At 47.7% G+C, this 20619-nt stretch overlaps 1 protein-coding gene across 3 annotated transcripts in view; it reads right to left on the bottom strand.

Annotated features, from left to right (window-relative positions):
* Positions 1 to 326: 326 nt before the first annotated feature.
* nfat5b (nuclear factor of activated T cells 5b) overlaps positions 327 to 20619 on the bottom strand; it is a 34281-nt gene continuing 13988 nt past the window's right edge. For 2 of the 3 annotated variants that reach the window (XM_087792982.1, XM_087792980.1), the window contains 11 exons: positions 13741 to 14254; positions 11305 to 11491; positions 11001 to 11185; positions 10767 to 10939; positions 6698 to 6832; positions 6586 to 6638; positions 4987 to 5119; positions 4858 to 4926; positions 4691 to 4794; positions 1819 to 3766; positions 327 to 1680 (listed from right to left, as the gene is read on the bottom strand). In XM_087792982.1, coding sequence (XP_087649108.1) covers positions 1454 to 1680; positions 1819 to 3766; positions 4691 to 4794; positions 4858 to 4926; positions 4987 to 5119; positions 6586 to 6638; positions 6698 to 6832; positions 10767 to 10939; positions 11001 to 11185; positions 11305 to 11491; positions 13741 to 14254 — 3728 coding nt within the window. In that variant the 3' untranslated portion in view covers positions 327 to 1453. The remainder of the gene's footprint in view (positions 1681 to 1818; positions 3767 to 4690; positions 4795 to 4857; positions 4927 to 4986; positions 5120 to 6585; positions 6639 to 6697; positions 6833 to 10766; positions 10940 to 11000; positions 11186 to 11304; positions 11492 to 13740; positions 14255 to 20619) is intronic. The other variant, XM_087792981.1, reaches the window with a different exon arrangement.

Genomic DNA, 20619 nt, shown 5'->3' on the forward strand with positions numbered 1-20619 from the left:
TTGTTGTTGTTGTTCTTTCCATTTGTGACTGATGATCCCCAGGATCACTTCAGATCTAAGATCTTCTAACCCCTGAACGTCTACTTTTGCAAGAACATCAGTAACATCTACCTCACTGACGAGATAATACTTCATACTGACAATACTTCAGTTTTGTCAGTATGAAGTATCATCACTGACAAGAAAATACTTCATACTGATAATACTCCACTGTTGAGAGAAACAAGTGACATCGTCCACAAACTAATCTTTTTGGAATAAACCAAATAGTTGCCTGTATAAAAGTAAAATAAACAATCCATTTGAAAATAAAGACAGAAAAGAAGAACATTTGAAAACATTTAATAAAGACAGCAAGTACTTCCCAAAACACGCCTGAAGAAACAGATGCTTGTATGACTTGTTGACACAGTTTCAAACGGTTTTTAGATCATTTTCTTTTACCAGTCCTTGAAAAAGAGTCAAAATCGACAATTGTTTCCAGTAAACAGCAGAGACGAAGATGTTGTTTTGATATTGTTTAAAGTAGAAAAATATACATTCAACAACAGATCTACATTCATAGTAGCTGCACAGCAGTTCCACGTCTACGCCGCACAACATCAACATAACAGACGTTTCTGTACAAATAAACATAGAAGAGATTCTATTGTTGTAGAAGTTTCTAAGTCATGGCAACATCGTGAAGTCACTGGAGTGTGAATGAGTCGCACAAGGGTTCACTTTGTAAAGTTGTTGAACATATTCATCTCATTCTACTGCATTCAAAACACACAATAAAAACTGTTTCGACATATTTAGAATAAACAGAAGATCACATGTCACTGGTTATAACACTATCATTAACACTGTTTCCTCGTGTTGACAATCATCACTTCTAACAAGCTTCACTTTTGCAAATACAGTCTCACAATAAAACTAAAATCACAAACATTTTCATATTAACCCTCGTTTCCTCAAACATATGGTTCCTCAGATCACATTAAAGTCACTTCATTGATAAATGTTTCCAGTCGGTTGATCTACAAACACGTCTTAACGAGAGATTTGTGCGGAAGATACGAGTCACACAAACTACTAAAGACCAGAACAAGCCATAAAACTGACCTGTGCAGGGAACATGAAGGTCTTCCTTCAGAGTCACATTAACAATAGACGCCTCCAGGTCCAACAATACTAGTCCAGGTCACACAGTGACGCCGCCGACTCACCTTCTCACAGGACGAGGCAGGAAGTGACATCACTTTTATCCATGTTAGAAAGCGAGACTCGCTGATGAGTCCATAGAAAAGGCCACTTACAGATGTTGGTGAACATGTAAACGCTGGGAATATGTGTGCGACAGTGACGTGTGTTGATAATGAAGTCATACCATCAACGTCGCTGTGAAGGCACCTATAATACATTGAACCTCAGTCACGTCCTGGAGCAGCAACACCTCATGTGTAGAAGGTCAGTAGGAACGCGTCAAACTGCTGCCCGGCTCCTGCAGGCTGACCAGGATGTCGTCCATCTTGTTGGGAGAGACGCTCATGTTGCTCTGAACCGGCGCCGCACGCGACAGATTCAGCAACGACTGGATCTGAGCATCAGTTTCTCTCTGGTTCTGACCCGACTGGCTGATGGCTATGATCTGATCGGACAGTGTGTTTCCCTCCGTGTTCATCAGTTGACCACAGTCTGCAGGAGAATCACTCGTTCAGTAACATTACAAGTGAGTTCAATGGTTAACATCATTATTTCTGCCTCATGATAAAATGTTCCTTTCATGACGTACACTTTAGAAGTTAAGACGGTTTCGAACCATCAAATTCTTACCATTTTGCATCCCAAAGATGAAAAGGTCCGACTGTGGCGCTGCACTGGGTCGGTTCATGGTTCCGCTGACCGTTGGCTGGAACAGAGTCTGCTGGACAGACGAGGACGTCGTTGTCTGTGAGGCGAACATGGCCGACTGTGCCGCTTGCAGAGATGCCATGTTGGACCCAATGTTGGACCCAATGTTGGAAGCCATGTTGGACGCCATATTGGAAGCCATGTTGGAAGCCAAGTTGGACCCCATGTTAGAAGCCATGTTGGAAGCCATGTTGGACGCCATGTTGGACCCAATGTTGGAAGCCATGTTGGACCCCATGTTGGAAGCCATGTTGGAAGCCAAGTTGGACCCCATGTTGGAAGCCATGTTGGACGCCATGTTGGACGCCATGTTGGACCCAATGTTGGAAGCCATGTTGGACCCCATGTTGGAAGCCATGTTGGACCCCATGTTGGAAGCCATGTTGGAAGCCATGTTGGAAGCCATGTTGGACCCAATGTTGGAAGCCATGTTGGACCCCATGTTGGAAGTCATGTTGGAAGCCATGTTGGACGCCATGTTGGACGCCATGTTGGACGCCATGTTGGAAGCCATGTTGGAAGCCATGTTGGACCCCATGTTGGAAGCCATGTTGGAAGCCATGTTGGACCCCATGTTGGAAGCCATGTTGGACTGGGACATGAAGAGACCCACAGGCTGCTCCTGTCGAGCGCTGGTGCTGGTGCCAAGTTGCATGGGCAGCTGGTCCTGATAGAGAACCTGCGCTCGTGGGTCAGGGGGGTTACCCAGAGTCATGGGCTCCGAGCTGTCATGGTGGTTCACACGGGCCTGAGAGAAGAGCATGGAGGGGTTCTGGTGGTCTTGAGGGACGAGACTGCTGCTGGTCAGTGGAGGCATCTGGCCCTGGCTGTTGAAGAGTAGGCCCGGGTTCTGGTCCGGGGTGTTGCAGAACAGAAGCGGGCTAGGACTGCTCGTCCCTGCAGATGAATGCTGGGAGATATTCTGGAACAAAGATGGCTGCTGAGCGTGACTCTGAGGTTGTGGATCCAAGGCTCGGCTCTGCTGTGCTGGAAACACGGACTGTGATTCTGTAGCTGCAGGTTGAAGAGAGGTGAGGAAGTCCAGCTGCTGCTGGGCGGGGCCCGGGGTCATGTCGGGCGGCGGAGGACAGAACAGACCTGGGGTGGAGGGTCTCTGTGTGTTCTGGAAGATATTGGACTGGGCTTGCTCTGGAGGGTGAAACAGAGCCCCCTGAGTAGCTTCTGACAGAGAGGAGGGAAAGATGGGGGGCGAAGGGTTAGTCGGGGTCTGCAGGAAGTTTGTTTGAGCCGAGATTATCTCGTTGGCCTTTTGGAAGAGCTCCTGCTGCTGGTTCTGGTCTGACTGCATCCGAACCTGGGACTGAAACATCTGCAACTTGTCCATCACATGCTGCTGAAGCTGCTGTTGTTGTTGAAGTTGTTGTTGCTGTTGAAGTTGTTGTTGCTGTTGTTGCTGTTGTTGCTGCTGCTGCTGCTGTTGTTGCTGTTGTTGAAGTTGTTGTTGCTGTTGTTGTTTGGCCATGGTACCTTCTGCCTCTAGAGATAAACTACAAAAGCCTTTAGCTTTGAGTTGTCGAACTGCTTCCTCTAGGTGGGTCATTTCATCTCGGGGGAAGACGTTCAACTGCTGCTGCGAAGATCCTCCACAGATCCTCACTACAGGTCCAGCCCCGGCGTCTGGCCGCTCTGGTCCGGGAACCTCTCTGGGCTCCAGAAGGAACTGCTGTGGTCGCAGGCTGTCTACAGCGAAGCTGCTGGCTTGGAGCTCTTGCTTCTGGATGGTGCTCAGAGGCTCTGGATTGTTGAAAACTGGAGGCTGTCCTTCAGCAGGCCCGCTGACCGTTTGTGGGACGTTGATGGAGAAGCTTTTGGATGCACTTGGGATTCCCGTAGCAACATCTGAGCTCTGCTGGGAGTCAAACAAACATCAAGATGACATAGACGTGTATACAGTGGTATGAAAAAGTTTGGTCACCCCTGTAGATTTTCTTGATTTTCCTTATAAATCATTGGTTGTTTTATTTGGGCATAACCAGGATGTTATGCATGGCAGAAAAAGAACACAGCATTCCAAGAAAAGAACTTGCTGCCGACAGTAAAATGTGGTGGTGGTTCCATCATGCACTGGGGCTGTGTGGCCAGTGCAGGGGAATCTTGTTAAAGTTGAGGGGCGCATGGATTCCTCTCAATATCAGCAGATTCTGGAGAACAATGTCCAGGAATCAGTAACAAAGTTGAAGTTGAGCCGGGGCTGGATCTTCGACAAGACAATGATCCTAAACACTGCTCAAAATCTACTAAGGCGTTCATGCAGAGGAACAAGTAGAACGTTCTGGAAGGATTTCATTCCCCAGACCTGAATATTATTGAACATTGATGGTGTGATTTAAAGCGTCCATGAAACCATCAAACCTGACTGACCTGGAGAGGATCTGTAAAGAAGGTCCAAAACACCTTCCAACAGAATCCAGACGCTAACTGGAAGCTATAGGAAGCGTTTAGAGGCTGTTATTTCTGAAGAAGATGCACAAAATATTAAGTAATTTTTCTTTTGTGATCTAAATTTATGCACATGCCTAATTTTGTTTCAATAATTCTTGCACACTTTCTGTAAATAATATAATCTTTATTTCACTTCTCAAATATTACTGTGTTTGTCTGTATAAGATATATTTAACTGTTCTATCCAAACAACCAATGAATTATAAAGAAAATCATGAAAATGTACAGGTGACCAAACTTTTTCATAACACTGTATGTATATATAGTTAGAGATGTATTAAAGAAAAGCAGTCGATCAACTAGTGAAGGATAAAAAACAGGGTTTCATTACCTTGAAGCCTCCAGGAGCCTGCAGGTTGTTGCTCACCTCCATCATCATCACATCTTCTCTCTTGACTGCAGGCATCAGAGCAGGAATCAAAGCTTCACTCAGAGCTGTGAAGAACAACACGTCAGAGCGAGGACCTTCTCATCTGTCCTCACCTGTTGAAGTCTTACTGGGTTCATCGTAGGGGCACGTTTTGACAGGCGATGGCGTCTCTGTCTTCACCGGAGCGTCAACATTCACTGAGGGACATGAACATTACAAGTCTGTGACTTGTGTGTGTCGTTGATGAGAACACACACCTGAGTCTGGTGTGTAGGTAAACATCTGGACATCATGTGACCTCCCAGCGTTGGTGAGCACGTAGATCCAGACGCACATCGGAGACGAGAGTGTGTGGTGTTGGTACTGAGGGACTTTGACGATGAGATGGTTCTTGAGCAGGAGACACGAGAAAACTTTTGAGTTTTTGGTCAAGGACCATCAACAAGTGTGACCTCTGACCCTGGGAACACTTTTATCCACTCGCAGCTGAAATACACACTTGGGTTTGTTTGTCCACGAGAGAGAGTACGAGAGAACGTGATGATAATGTGGTGGTGGTGATGGACAGTAATGGATGTAGAACATCCTAGAACATCCAAGAACACCCAAGAACATCCGAGAACGCCCAAGAACATCCAAGAACATTCAAGAACACCCAAAAACATCCGAGAACGCCCAAGAACATCCAAGAACATTCAAGAACACCCAAGAACACCCAAGAACATCCGAGAACGCCCAAGAACACCCAAGAACGTCCGAGAACGCCCAAGAACATCCAAGAACATTCAATAACACCCAAGAACGTCCAAGAACATCCAAGAACATTCAAGAACACCCAAGAACACCCAAGAACATCCAAGAACATTCAAGAACACCCAAGAACACCCAAGAACACCCAAGAACGTCCAAGAACACCCAAGAACATCCGAGAACGCCCAAGAACATCCAAGAACATTCAAGAACACCCAAGAACACCCAAGAACATCCAAGAACATTCAAGAACACCCAAGAACACCCAAGAACGTCCAAGAACACCCAAGAACATCCGAGAACGCCCAAGAACATCCAAGAACATTCAAGAACACCCAAGAACACCCAAGAACGTCCAAGAACACCCAAGAACATCCGAGAACGCCCAAGAACATCCAAGAACATTCAAGAACACCCAAGAACACCCAAGAACATCCAAGAACACCCAAGAACATCCGAGAACGCCCAAGAACATCCAAGAACATTCAAGAACACCCAAGAACACCCAAGAACATCCAAGAACATTAAAGAAAAGAGAAAAGAGAAAAGAGAAAAGAGAACGTGATGATAATGTGGTGGTGGTGATGGACAGTAATGGATGTAGAACATCCTAGAACATCCAAGAACACCCAAGAACATCCGAGAACGCCCAAGAACATCCAAGAACATTCAAGAACACCCAAGAACACCCAAGAACACCCAAGAACGTCCAAGAACACCCAAGAACATCCGAGAACGCCCAAGAACATCCAAGAACATTCAAGAACACCCAAGAACATTCAATAACACCCAAGAACGTCCAAGAACATTCAATAACACCCAAGAACATGCTAAGAACAACCAAGAACATAGAAAAACACCCAAGTACATTCAATAACACCCAAGAACATCCAATAACACCCAAGAACATTCAATAACACCCAAGAACATTCAATAACACCTAAGATCATCCAAGAACACCCAAGAACATTCAATAACACCCAAGAACATCCAAAGACACCCAAGAACATTCAATAACACCCAAGAACATCCAATAACACCCAAGAACGTCCAAGAACGTCCAAGAACATCCAAGAACATCCAAGAATACATTGATTCAAAAGTACCTGATGAAAATATTCCATGTCAATTTCAGCTTCTGCTTTCCATGAGGATTCATCTGAAAAAACAAACGTTGAGCATCTAGAGTCGTTTTATTTTGTGAGTCAACAAACGAACCTGAAACATCCTGTTGAAACACAACTTTGGTGTCTTTGAGGAAGTTCTTGCCGATGATGAAAAGTTCTTCTCCTCCTTTCACAGAGCAGCTGTGCAGAGACTTCTTCAGGATCTCAGGCAGACCGGCCGGCTGAGCTGTTTGTTACACACGTGTTTGTTACACACGTGTTTGTTACACACTGTTTGTTACACACGTGTTTGTTACACACGTGTTTGTTACACACGTGTTTGTTACACACTGTTTGTTACACACGTGTTTGTTACACACGTGTTTGTTACACACGTGTTTGTTACACACTGTTTGTTACACACGTGTTTGTTACACACTGTTTGTTACACACGTGTTTGTTACACACGTGTTTGTTACACACGTGTTTGTTACACACTGTTTGTTACACACGTGTTTGTTACACACGTGTTTGTTACACACGTGTTTGTTACACACGTGTTTGTTACACACTGTTTGTTACACACTGTTTGTTACACACGTGTTTGTTACACACGTGTTTGTTACACACGTGTTTGTTACACACGTGTTTGTTACAGACGTGTTTGTTACACACGTGTTTGATACACACATGTTTGTTACCCACGTGTTTGTTACACACGTGTTTGTTACAAACAAAGCATACACACCCACACATACACACGCAAACACACACTCACGCATGCATACACACCCACACACGCACGCGCACACGCACACACAAACACACACACAAACACACACACTCACACATGCATACACACCCACACATACACACGCAAACACACACTCACGCATGCATACACACCCACGCACGCACACACACGCGCACACGCACACACAAACACACACACACACACTCACACATGCATACACACGCAAACACACACACTCACACATGCATACACACCCACACGCAAACACACACACTCACACCCACACATACACACGCAAACACACACACTCACACATGCATACACACCCACACGCAAACACACACACTCACACATGCATACACACCCACACATACACACGCACACACACACCCTCACGCATGCATACACACCCATACATACACACGCAAACACACACACTCACGCATGCATACACACCCACACATACACACGCAAACACACACACTCACGCATGCATACACACCCACACATACACACGCAAACACACACACACTCATGCATGCATACACACCCATACATACACACGCAAACACACACACCCACACATACACACGCAAACACACACACTCACACATGCATACACACCCACACATACACACGCAAACACACACACTCACACATGCATACACACCCACACGCAAACACACACACTCACACATGCATACACACCCACACCCACACGCAAACACACACACTCACACATGCATACACACCCACACGCAAACACACACACCCACACATACACACGCAAACACACACACGCAAACACAAACACTCACACATGCATACACACCCACACGCAAACACACACACTCACACATGCATACACACCCACACGCAAACACACACACCCACACATACGCAAACACACACACGCAAACACAAACACTCACACATGCATACACACCCACACGCAAACACACACACTCACACATGCATACACACCCACACGCAAACACACACACCCACACATACACACGCAAACACACACACTCACACATGCATACACACCCACACGCAAACACACACACTCACACATGCATACACACCCACACGCAAACACACACACCCACACATACACACGCAAACACCCACACGCAAACACACACACTCACGCATGCATACACACCCACACATACACACGCAAACACACACACTCACCCATGCATACACACCCACACGCAAACACACACACTCACGCATGCATACACACCCACACATACACACGCAAACACACACACTCACCCATGCATACACACCCACACGCAAACACACTCACGCATGCATACACACCCACACATACACACGCAAACACACACACTCACGCATGCATACACACCCACACGCAAACACACACACTCACGCATGCATACACACCCACACATACACACGCAAACACACACACTCACGCATGCATACACACCCACACATACACACGCAAACACACACACACTCACGCATGCATACACACCCACACGCAAACACACACACTCACGCATGCATACCCACCCACACATACACACGCAAACACACACACTCACGCCTGCATACACACCCACACGCAAACACACACACTCACCCATGCATACACACCCACACGCAAACACACACACTCACGCATGCATACACACCCACACATACACACGCAAACACACACACTCACCCATGCATACACACCCACACGCAAACACACACACTCACGCATGCATACACACCCACACATACACACGCAAACACACACACTCACGCATGCATACACACCCACACGCAAACACACACACTCACGCATGCATACACACCCACACATACACACACACTCACGCATGCATACACACCCACACATACACACGCAAACACACACACTCACGCATGCATACCCACCCACACATACACACGCAAACACACACACTCACGCCTGCATACACACCCACTCATACACACGCAAACACACACACTCACACATGCATACACACCCACACGCAAACACACACACTCACGCATGCATACACACCCACACATACACACGCAAACACACACACTCACGCATGCATACACACCCACACATACACACGCAAACACACACACTCACGCATGCATACACACCCACACATACACACGCAAACACACACACTCACGCATGCATACACACCCACACATACACACGCAAACACACACACTCACACATGCATACACACCCACACATACACCTCAAAAAACACACACTCACGCATGCATACACGCCCACACATACACACGCAAACACACACACTCACACATGCATACACACCCACACATACACCTCAAAAAACACACACTCACGCATGCATACACGCCCACACATACACACGCAAACACACACACTCACGCATGCATACACACCCACACATACACACGCAAACACACACACTCACGCATGCATACACACGCAAACACACACACTCACACATGCATACACACCCACACATACACACGCAAACACACACACTCACACATGCATACACACCCACACATACACACGCAAACACACACACTCACACATGCATACACACCCACACATACACACGCAAACACACACACTCACGCATGCATACACGCCCACACATACACACGCAAAAACACACACTCACGCATGCATACACACCCACACATACACACGCAAACACACACACTCACACATGCATACACACCCACACATACACACGCAAACACACACACTCACGCATGCATACACACCCACACATACAAACACACACACTCACGCATGCATACACACCCACACATACACACGCAAACACACACACTCACACATGCATACACACCCACACGCAAACACACACACTCACGCATGCATACACACCCACACATACACACGCAAACACACACACTCACGCATGCATACACACCCACACATACACACGCAAACACACACACTCACGCATGCATACACACCCACACATACACACGCAAACACACACACTCACGCATGCATACACACCCACACATACACACGCAAACACACACACTCACACATGCATACACACCCACACGCAAACACACACACTCACGCATGCATACACACCCACACATACACACGCAAACACACACACTCACGCATGCATACACACCCACACATACACACGCAAACACACACACTCACGCATGCATACACACCCACACATACACACGCAAACACACACACTCACGCATGCATACACACCCACACCCACGCACACAGCAATGTTGTGTTTCTTGTCGTCTATTGAATCTATTTCTTGTTTCACGTGAACTTTGTTTTCCTGAAGCAGGTCCATGAAGAAGATCCTCAGGAACGTCTTGAGATCAGATCCACCTCCGACACCTGACCCTGGACAAGGATGTTTGGACTCACTGCACAAAATGGGGGACGAGGTCGTCTGGAGCGTGATCACGGATCCGTCCGGACGAGGCACGATGACACGGAACACCAGCCTTGCTCTCGTGCTCTTCTTCTTGGACCCGATGACGCCGATGCGAGCCTCCACGTCTGCGTTTCGCAGCTTCAGGATCCCGACGCAGTCCAGCCTGCACACAGAGCTGGTGATCAGACAGAAGCAGTCGATCGCCATCGTCAGCGGGCTCGTACGCCAGAGTCTTGCCGGGCTCCATCGGAACCTGGATCACCGTCGTGCCCTCCACGTCCAGCTCGCTACAGGCGGTCGTGTTGCGACCCGTCACCCTGCAGGCCTGGTAGAACCCGTGAGGCTTCACTCGCCCGCCGTCGTTCCCCACAAACACCTGCAGGACCACGGGCTCGCTCACGCCCTCTAGCTGTGGCACAAGAGAAGGACTCGTTTGTGTCATTAGATCCTTTACCTTCTTGTTTTAACAAAAAATCAAGCTGAAGGTTTTCGAACCGACAACCCTCAGAAGAGCTCACGAGTGTGTACCTTGACGGTGGGGAAGCCCTGCTGCGTGCGGTCCTTCACGGCGCCGCGGCTGCCTTCGGTCAGATATCGAGCTCGGTGCTGAGTCTCCGGCTGCACCAGGATCTTCAGCTCCTTCGAGCCGCTCCTCTGAGGGTGTTGCATGGACAGAAGACCTGCCTTTCGTACTGACCTGGGGTCGTCTTGAGAGCTGCAGGAAAATCAGGAGATAAACATCTTCAGACCAGAAGCTTCATGTCTTTAAATTCCATGAATGAGAGTTTCATGAATGTATATAAATCTATGATGAACCAGGATGATCTGTTTCAGCTGCTGTACAAGTCTTTTGCTGACATCTCTGCCATCTTGTTCTGACTGAACTTTGTAATATGAAAATGGTGCCACTAGTGGCCCTCAGTGAGTGCCTCAGGTCAAAGTTCAAAGGTGTGGCCCTCAATAAAACCACTTGAAATCCAGAAGAACAAAGTTGAACATTTGAAGCTTCGATCAATCATTGAGTCTTTGAAGCTTTTTTTGTTTATTCATCTGAGATTAATTTGTTGAACAGTGTTTGTGTTTGACCTCCTGCTGCCTCAGAGAGAAGTGTGTGAGCGTGCGTGTGTCTGTCTGTGTGTGTGTGTGTGTTCATGTGTGTGTGTGTGCGTGTGTTCATGTGTGTGTGTTCATATGTATGTGTATGTGTGTTAATATGTATGTGTGTGTGTAACACAGGGTGAAGCGCCTAGTGCAGTAGCGTAGGAATGCATGAGCCTCCTCTGCCAGTACATAACCTCTCCACCACCAAGACTCCACGTGGCCATACATGTTAACTGGGTACTAGGCAGTCCCAGGCTAAACTACAGGGGATCTCCTAAAATATCCTACTGCGCAGGTATTCACCTATAACCACGGTGAACTTACCTGGATCCATATCTGGTCAAAGTCTGGCAGCGATGGGGTTTTTGGCGACGGGAGCAGGTTTGAATAGACTGGGAGCTCCTAGTCAGAGCTCTGCACCTCAGCAGCGCAGGGTAAAGGTCGCCTTTAGCTGGGGCTGAGTGGCAGCCATTCTCGGCAGACCCCTGTGCGACTGAGCAGCCCCTATATATGGACCACACTACTCACCTCAAGCGAGAAGGGGCCTAGAAAAGGTGGCCTAAAAATTGCTCACTCAACCCTCACCTGGACAGGCTAGGGTCATTCCACTTCTGCGGTCGAAACAGAAGAAACAGGTATTTTAACCTCAAGCTGGCTTCATGGAACACAAGAACCCTCTTGGACTCTTTTGGCAAGTCTGAATGACCTCACAGAAGGACAGCCCTGGTTGCGTCTGTTGTTGCTATAACATCGACATTGCTGCCCTGAGTGAAACCAGGCTCCTTCATGAGGGCTCTCTAAAAGAGGAGGGCATGGGCTTCACTTTCTACTGGAAATGCTATCCCCAAGGTGGACAACATCTGCACAATGTGGGCCTGGCCATTAAGAACACACTAATGCTGAAGCTGGTATGGTGGACGGAGAAGGCATGTGAAATTCATGATATTCACAACTTTTATAACTCTGTGAAATCTATCTATGGCCCAACAGGTCACTGCATCACTACCTAAAAACAGCAGATGCTTAAAGTCCTGAAAGACCAGGATAGTATCCTAGTAAAGTGGGCTGAACATTTCAGCACCCCCTAAATCAGGACTCTGATGCAGACTACACCACTAGCAGGACCTACAGCAGGATGGGACTGACCATCAACACTGCCAACACAGAGATAATCTGCCAGTGGAGCAGCAACATCTCAACCACACCCCCTGTCTTCACTCTATAGGAGAAAAAACTGCTAGTGGTTCCATCTTTCAAATACCTGGGGAGCATTCTGTCTGAAGACAACAGCATTGACATGGAGATCCAGAACAGAATGAATCAAGCATCAACCTATGGGAGACTCAGACGCCGGGTTTTCCAGAACAAAAATCTTAATTTAAGCACCAACATCTCTGTCTACCAAGCAATCTGCATCACCACCTCCTCTACAGCTGTGAAGCTGGAACTGTTCAACATCTGTTACAGTGTGTCCTTGGAATCACTTGGCGTGACAGAGTGTCGCTCACTGAGATCCTGAGAAGAACAGGCTGCAAAAGTATGGAGGCCACAATCGCTCGGCACCAACTGCGATGGCTCATGTCACAAGGATGCCCAACAACCGCGTACCCCGCAGAGCGTTGTATGTCCAGCTACAACAAGGACAGTGTGTGTGTGTGTTCATGTGTGTGTGTGTCCATGTGTGTGTGTGTTTTTGTGTGTGTCCATTTAATAATAATAATAATAATAATAATGTCTATTTGTGTAGCGCCTAAAGTGTGTTGCTCAGAGACACAATGCCACAAACTCATCCTTAGCTAGATTAAACCCACAACCTGTCAGACCGCGAGCAACCACTGTTGGACCTCCTGGTCCACGACTCACCTCCCGTTGGCTCCGGTCTCAGGGCCCAGTTGTGACAGGACGAAGTGAGGAGCTTTAGCACTGTCGGCGTCAAACACGTCCATACTGGCTTCTTTACGCACAGACTTGGGCCCCGGCCTCTGTCGGGGGGTTCTCTTGCGGGACTTCCTGGGCGCCCCTGTGTTGTCGTTGTACGACAGAACACTCATGTTGCTGAAGTTGGACACGGAGTCGTCGGTCCAGATGCTGCTGCTCTGCTCCGAGTCCAGCGTGGCGTCGCCCTGACAGGACATGTCGTCCAGCAGGTCCTGCGGCGGCGGCGAGATGTTCAGCACCGGCGGGCGCCGCGAGGGACTCGTCTGAAGGGGCCCGTCCTGGCTCGCCCGGCCCCCGAGCTCGCCCGCACAACAGCAGCCGCCCTCAGGAACCATCCTGCACGTCTTCAGGTCCTCAGAGTCTCTCTTGCAGCCGCAGGTCTGGTCGGAGCTGGTCTTGGCGGAGCCGGACACGAGAGCGCGACGTCCGTCCATCAGGTCTACAAGAGAACAGAGTCTTCATCAGAGTCTTCATCATAGTCTTCGTCATAGTCTTCGTCAGAGTCTTCGTCAGAGTCTTCGTCAGAGTCTTCGTCAGAGTCTTCGTCAGAGTCTTCGTCATAGTCTCCGTCAGAGTCTTCGTCAGAGTCTTCGTCAGAGTCTTCGTCAGAGTCTTCGTCAGAGTCTTCGTCATAGTCTTCGTCAGAGTCTTCGTCAGAGTCTTCGTCAGAGTCTTCGTCAGAGTCTTCGTCATAGTCTTCGTCAGAGTCTTCGTCATAGTCTTCATCAGAGTCTTCGTCAGAGTCTTCGTCAGAGTCTTCGTCAGAGTCTTCGTCAGAGTCTTCGTCAGAGTCTTCGTCATAGTCTTCGTCAGAGTCTTCGTCATAGTCTTCATCAGAGTCTTCGTCAGAGTCTTCATCAGAGTCTTCGTCATAGTCTTCGTCAGAGTCTTCGTCAGAGTCTTCGTCAGAGTCTTCGTCAGAGTCTTCGTCAGAGTCTTCGTCATAGTCTTCGTCAGAGTCTTCGTCATAGTCTCCGTCAGAGTCTTCGTCAGAGTCTTCGTCAGAGTCTTCATCAGAGTCTTCGTCATAGTCTTCGTCAGAGTCTTCGTCAGAGTCTTCGTCAGAGTCTTCGTCAGAGTCTTCGTCAGAGTCTTCGTCATAGTCTTCGTCAGAGTCTTCGTCATAGTCTTCATCAGAGTCTTCGTCAGAGTCTTCATCATAGTCTTCATCATAGTCTTCATTATAGTCTTCATCATAGTCTTCATCAGAGTCTTCATCATAGTCTTTATCATAGTCTTCATCATAGTCTTTATCATAGTCTTCATCATAGTTTTCATCAGAGTCTTCATCAGAGTCTTCATCATAGTCTTCATCATCGTCTTCATCATATTCTTCATCATAGTCTCAGAGTCTTCATCATAGTCTTCGTCAGAGTCTTCATCATAGACTTCATCATAGTCTTCATCAGTCTTCATCAGTCTTCATCATAGTCTTCATCAGTCTTCATCATAGTCTCAGAGTCCTAATCATAGTCTTCATCAGAGTCTTCATCAGAGTCTTCATCATAGTCTTCATCAGAGTCTTCATCAACGTCTTCATCATCGTCTTCATCATATTCTTCATCATAGTCTCAGAGTCTTCATCAGAGTCTTCATCATAGACTTCATCATAGTCTTCATCAGTCTTCATCATAGACTTCATCATAGTCTTCATCATAGTCTTCATCATAGTCTTCATCATAGTCTTCATCATAGTCTCAGAGTCTTCATCATAGTCTTCATCAGAGTCTTCATCATAGTCTTCATCAGAGTCTTCATCAACGTCTTCATCAAAGTCTTCATCAGATTCTTCATCATAGTCTTCATCATAGTCTTCATAAGAGTCTTCATCAGAGTCTTCATCATAGTCTCAGAGTCTTCATCAGAGTCTTCGTCATAGTCTTCATCAGAGACTTCATCATAGTCTTCGTCAGAGTCTTCATCACAGTCTTCATCATAGTCTCAGAGTCTTCATCAGAGTCTTCATCATAGTCTTCATCAGAGACTTCATCATAGTCTTCGTCAGAGTCTTCATCATAGTCTTCATCATAGTCTTCATCAGAGACTTCATCAGAGACTTCATCAGAGACTTCATCAGAGTCTTCATCATAGTCTTCATCATAGTCTTCATCAGAGACTTCATCAGAGACTTCATCAGAGTCTTCATCATAGTCTTCATCAGAGACTTCATCAGAGACTTCATCAGAGTCTTCATCATAGTCTTCATCAGAGTCTTCATCATAGTCTTCATCAGAGACTTCATCAGAGACTTCATCAGAGTCTTCATCATAGTCTTCATCATAGTCTTCATCAGAGACTTCATCAGAGACTTCATCATAGTCTTCATCATAGTCTTCATCAGAGTCTTCGTCATAGTCTTCATCAGAGACTTCATCAGAGACTTCATCAGAGTCTTCATCATAGTCTTCATCATAGTCTTCATCAGAGACTTCATCAGAGACTTCATCAGAGTCTTCATCATAGTCTTCATCATAGTCTTCATCAGAGACTTCATCCGAGTCTTCATCATAGTCTTCATCAGAGACTTCATCAGAGACTTCATCATAGTCTTCATCAGAGTCTTCATCATAGTCTTCATCAGAGACTTCATCATAGTCTTCATCAGAGTCTTCATCAGAGACTTCATCAGAGACTTCATCATAGTCTTCATCATAGTCTTCATCAGAGTCTTCATCAGAGACTTCATCAGAGACTTCATCAGAGACTTCATCATAGTCTTCATCATAGTCTTCATCATAGTCTCAGAGTCTTCATCATAGTCTTCATCAGAAGTGTGGTGTGTGTGTTCCTGTAGGTGTGAAGTCATGGTGTGTGTTCCTGTAGGTGTGAAGTCATGGTGTGTGTTCCTGTAGGTGTGAAGTCATGGTGTGTGTTCCTGCAGGTGTGAAGTCATGGTGTGTGTGTTCCTGCAGGTGTGAAGTCATGGTGTGTGTTCCTGCAGGTGTGAAGTCATGGTGTGTGTTCCTGCAGGTGTGAAGTCATGGTGTGTGTGTTCCTGCAGGTGTGAAGTCATGGTGTGTGTTCCTGCAGGTGTGAAGTCATGGTGTGTGTGTTCCTGCAGGTGTGAAGTCATGGTGTGTGTTCCTGCAGGTGTGAAGTCATGGTGTGTGTTCCTGCAGGTGTGAAGTCATGGAGTGTGTTCCTGCAAGTGTGAAGTCATGGTGTGTGTGTTCCTGCAGGTGTGAAGTCATGGTGTGTGTTCCTGCAGGTGTGAAGTCATAGTGTGTGTTCCTGCAGGTGTGAAGTCATGGTGTGTGTGTTCCTGCTGGTGTGAAGTCATGGTGTGTGTTCCTGCAGGTGTGAAGTCATGGTGTGTGTTCCTGCAGGTGTGAAGTCATGGTGTGTGTTCCTGCAGGTGTGAAGTCATGGTGTGTGTTCCTGCAGATGTGAAGTCATGGTGTGTGTTCCTGCAGGTGTGAAGTCATGGTGTGTATTCCTGCAGGTGTGAAGTCATGGTGCGTGTTCCTGCAGGTGTGAAGTCATGGTGTGTGTTCCTGCAGGTGTGAAGTCATGGTGTGTGTTCCTGCAGGTGTGAAGTCATGGTGTGTGTGTTCCTGCAGGTGTGAAGTCATGGTGTGTGTTCCTGCAGGTGTGAAGTCATGGTGTGTGTGTTCCTGCAGATGTGAAGTCATGGTGTGTGTTCCTGCAGGTGTGAAGTCATGGTGTGTGTGTTCCTGCAGGTGTGAAGTCATGGTGTGTGTTCCTGCAGGTGTGAAGTCATGGTGTGTGTTCCTGCAGGTGTGAAGTCATGGTGTGTGTTCCTGCAGGTGTGAAGTCATGGTGTGTGTTCCTGCAGGTGTGAAGTCATGGTGTGTGTGTTCCTGCAGGTGTGAAGTCATGGTGTGTGTTCCTGCAGGTGTGAAGTCATGGTGTGTGTGTTCCTGCAGGTGTGAAGTCATGGTGTGTGTTCCTGCAGGTGTGAAGTCATGGTGTGTGTTCCTGCAGGTGTGAAGTCATGGAGTGTGTTCCTGCAAGTGTGAAGTCATGGTGTGTGTGTTCCTGCAGGTGTGAAGTCATGGTGTGTGTTCCTGCAGGTGTGAAGTCATAGTGTGTGTTCCTGCAGGTGTGAAGTCATGGTGTGTGTGTTCCTGCTGGTGTGAAGTCATGGTGTGTGTTCCTGCAGGTGTGAAGTCATGGTGTGTGTGTTCCTGCAGGTGTGATCATGTGAAGTCATGGTGTGTGTGTTCCTGCAGGTGTGAAGTCATGGTGTGTGTGTTCCTGCAGGTGTGAAGTCATAGTGTGTGTTCCTGCAGGTGTGAAGTCATGGTGTGTGTGTTCCTGCAGGTGTGAAGTCATGGTGTGTGTTCCTGCAGATGTGAAGTCATGGTGTGTGTTCCTGCAGGTGTGAAGTCATGGTGTGTGTTCCTGCAGATGTGAAGTCATGGTGTGTGTTCCTGCAGATGTGAAGTCATGGTGTGTGTTCCTGCAGGTGTGAAGTCATGGTGTGTGTGTTCCTGCAGATGTGAAGTCATGGTGTGTGTTCCTGCAGATGTGAAGTCATGGTGTGTGTTCCTGCAGGTGTGAAGTCATGGTGTGTGTGTTCCTGCAGATGTGAAGTCATGGTGTGTGTTCCTGCAGGTGTGAAGTCATGGTGCGTGTTCCTGCAGGTGTGAAGTCATGGTGTGTGTTCCTGCAGGTGTGAAGTCATGGTGTGTGTTCCTGCAGGTGTGAAGTCATGGTGTGTGTGTTCCTGCAGGTGTGAAGTCATGGTGTGTGTTCCTGCAGGTGTGAAGTCATGGTGTGTGTGTTCCTGCAGATGTGAAGTCATGGTGTGTGTTCCTGCAGGTGTGAAGTCATGGTGTGTGTGTTCCTGCAGGTGTGAAGTCATGGTGTGTGTTCCTGCAGGTGTGAAGTCATGGTGTGTGTTCCTGCAGGTGTGAAGTCATGGTGTGTGTTCCTGCAGGTGTGAAGTCATGGTGTGTGTTCCTGCAGGTGTGAAGTCATGGTGTGTGTTCCTGCAGGTGTGAAGTCATGGTGTGTGTGTTCCTGCAGGTGTGAAGTCATGGTGTGTGTTCCTGCAGGTGTGAAGTCATGGTGTGTGTTCCTGCAGGTGTGAAGTCATGGTGTGTGTTCCTGCAGGTGTGAAGTCATGGTGTGTGTTCCTGCAGGTATGAAGTCATGGTGTGTGTTCCTGCAGGTGTGAAGTCATGGTGTGTGTGTTGCTGCAGGTGTGAAGTCATGGTGTGTGTTCCTGCAAGTGTTAAGTCATGGTGTGTGTTCCTGCGGGTGTGAAGTCATGGTGTGTGTTCCTGCAGGTGTGAAGTCATGGTGTGTGTTGCTGCAGGTGTGAAGTCATGGTGTGTGTTCCTGCAGGTGTGAAGTCATGGTGTGTGTTCCTGCGGGTGTGAAGTCATGGTGTGTGTTCCTGCAGGTGTGAAGTCATGGTGTGTGTTGCTGCAGGTGTGAAGTCATGGTGTGTGTTCCTGCAGGTGTGAAGTCATGGTGTGTGTTCCTGCAGGTGTGAAGTCATGGTGTGTGTGTTCCTGCAGGTGTGAAGTCATGGTGTGTGTTCCTGCAGGTGTGAAGTCATGGTGTGTGTGTTCCTGCAGGTGTGAAGTCATGGTGTGTGTGTTCCTGCAGGTGTGAAGTCATGGTGTGTGTGTTCCTGCAGGTGTGAAGTCATGGTGTGTGTTCCTGCAAGTGTTAAGTCATGGTGTGTGTTCCTGCAGGTGTGAAGTCATGGTGTGTGTGTTCCTGCAGGTGTGAAGTCATGGTGTGTGTTCCTGCAGGTGTGAAGTCATAGTGTGTGTTCCTGCAGGTGTGAAGTCATGGTGTGTGTGTTCCTGCAGGTGTGAAGTCATGGTGTGTGTTCCTGCAGGTGTGAAGTCATGGTGTGTGTTCCTGCAGGTGTGATCATGTGAAGTCATGGTGTGTGTGTTCCTGCAGGTGTGAAGTCATGGTGTGTGTGTTCCTGCAGGTGTGAAGTCATGGTGTGTGTTCCTGCAGGTGTGAAGTCATGGTGTGTGTTCCTGCAGGTGTGAAGTCATAGTGTGTGTTCCTGCAGGTGTGAAGTCATGGTGTGTGTGTTCCTGCAGGTGTGAAGTCATGGTGTGTGTGTTCCTGCAGGTGTGAAGTCATGGTGTGTGTTCCTGCAGGTGTGAAGTCATGGTGTGTGTTCCTGCAGGTGTGAAGTCATGGTGTGTGTTCCTGCAGGTGTGAAGTCATAGTGTGTGTTCCTGCAGGTGTGAAGTCATGGTGTGTGTTCCTGCAGGTGTGAAGTCATGGTGTGTGTTCCTGCAGGTGTGAAGTCATGGTGTGTGTGTTCCTGCAGGTGTGATCATGTGAAGTCATGGTGTGTGTTCCTGCAGGTGTGAAGTCATGGTGTGTGTGTTCCTGCAGGTGTGATCATGTGAAGTCATAGTGTGTGTTCCTGCAGGTGTGAAGTCATGGTGTGTGTGTTCCTGCAGGTGTGATCATGTGAAGTCATGGTGTGTGTGTTCCTGCAGGTGTGATCATGTGAAGTCATGGTGTGTGTGTTCCTGCAGGTGTGAAGTCATGGTGTGTGTTCCTGCAGGTGTGAAGTCATGGTGTGTGTTCCTGCAGGTGTGAAGTCATGGTGTGTGTTGCTGCAGGTGTGAAGTCATGTTGTGTGTTCCTGCAGGTGTGAAGTCATGGTGTGTGTTCCAGCAGGTGTGAAGTCATGGTGTGTGTTGCTGCAGGTGTGAAGTCATGGTGTGTGTTGCTGCAGGTGTGAAGTCATGGTGTGTGTTCCTGCAGGTGTGAAGTCATGGTGTGTGTTCCTGCAGGTGTGAAGTCATGGTGTGTGTTCCTGCATGTGTGAAGTCATGGTGTGTGTTCCTGCAG

This window comes from Callionymus lyra, chromosome 6 (assembly GCF_982586985.1).
Source record: "Callionymus lyra chromosome 6, fCalLyr1.hap1.1, whole genome shotgun sequence".
Classification (NCBI taxonomy): Eukaryota; Metazoa; Chordata; class Actinopteri; order Syngnathiformes; family Callionymidae; genus Callionymus; species Callionymus lyra.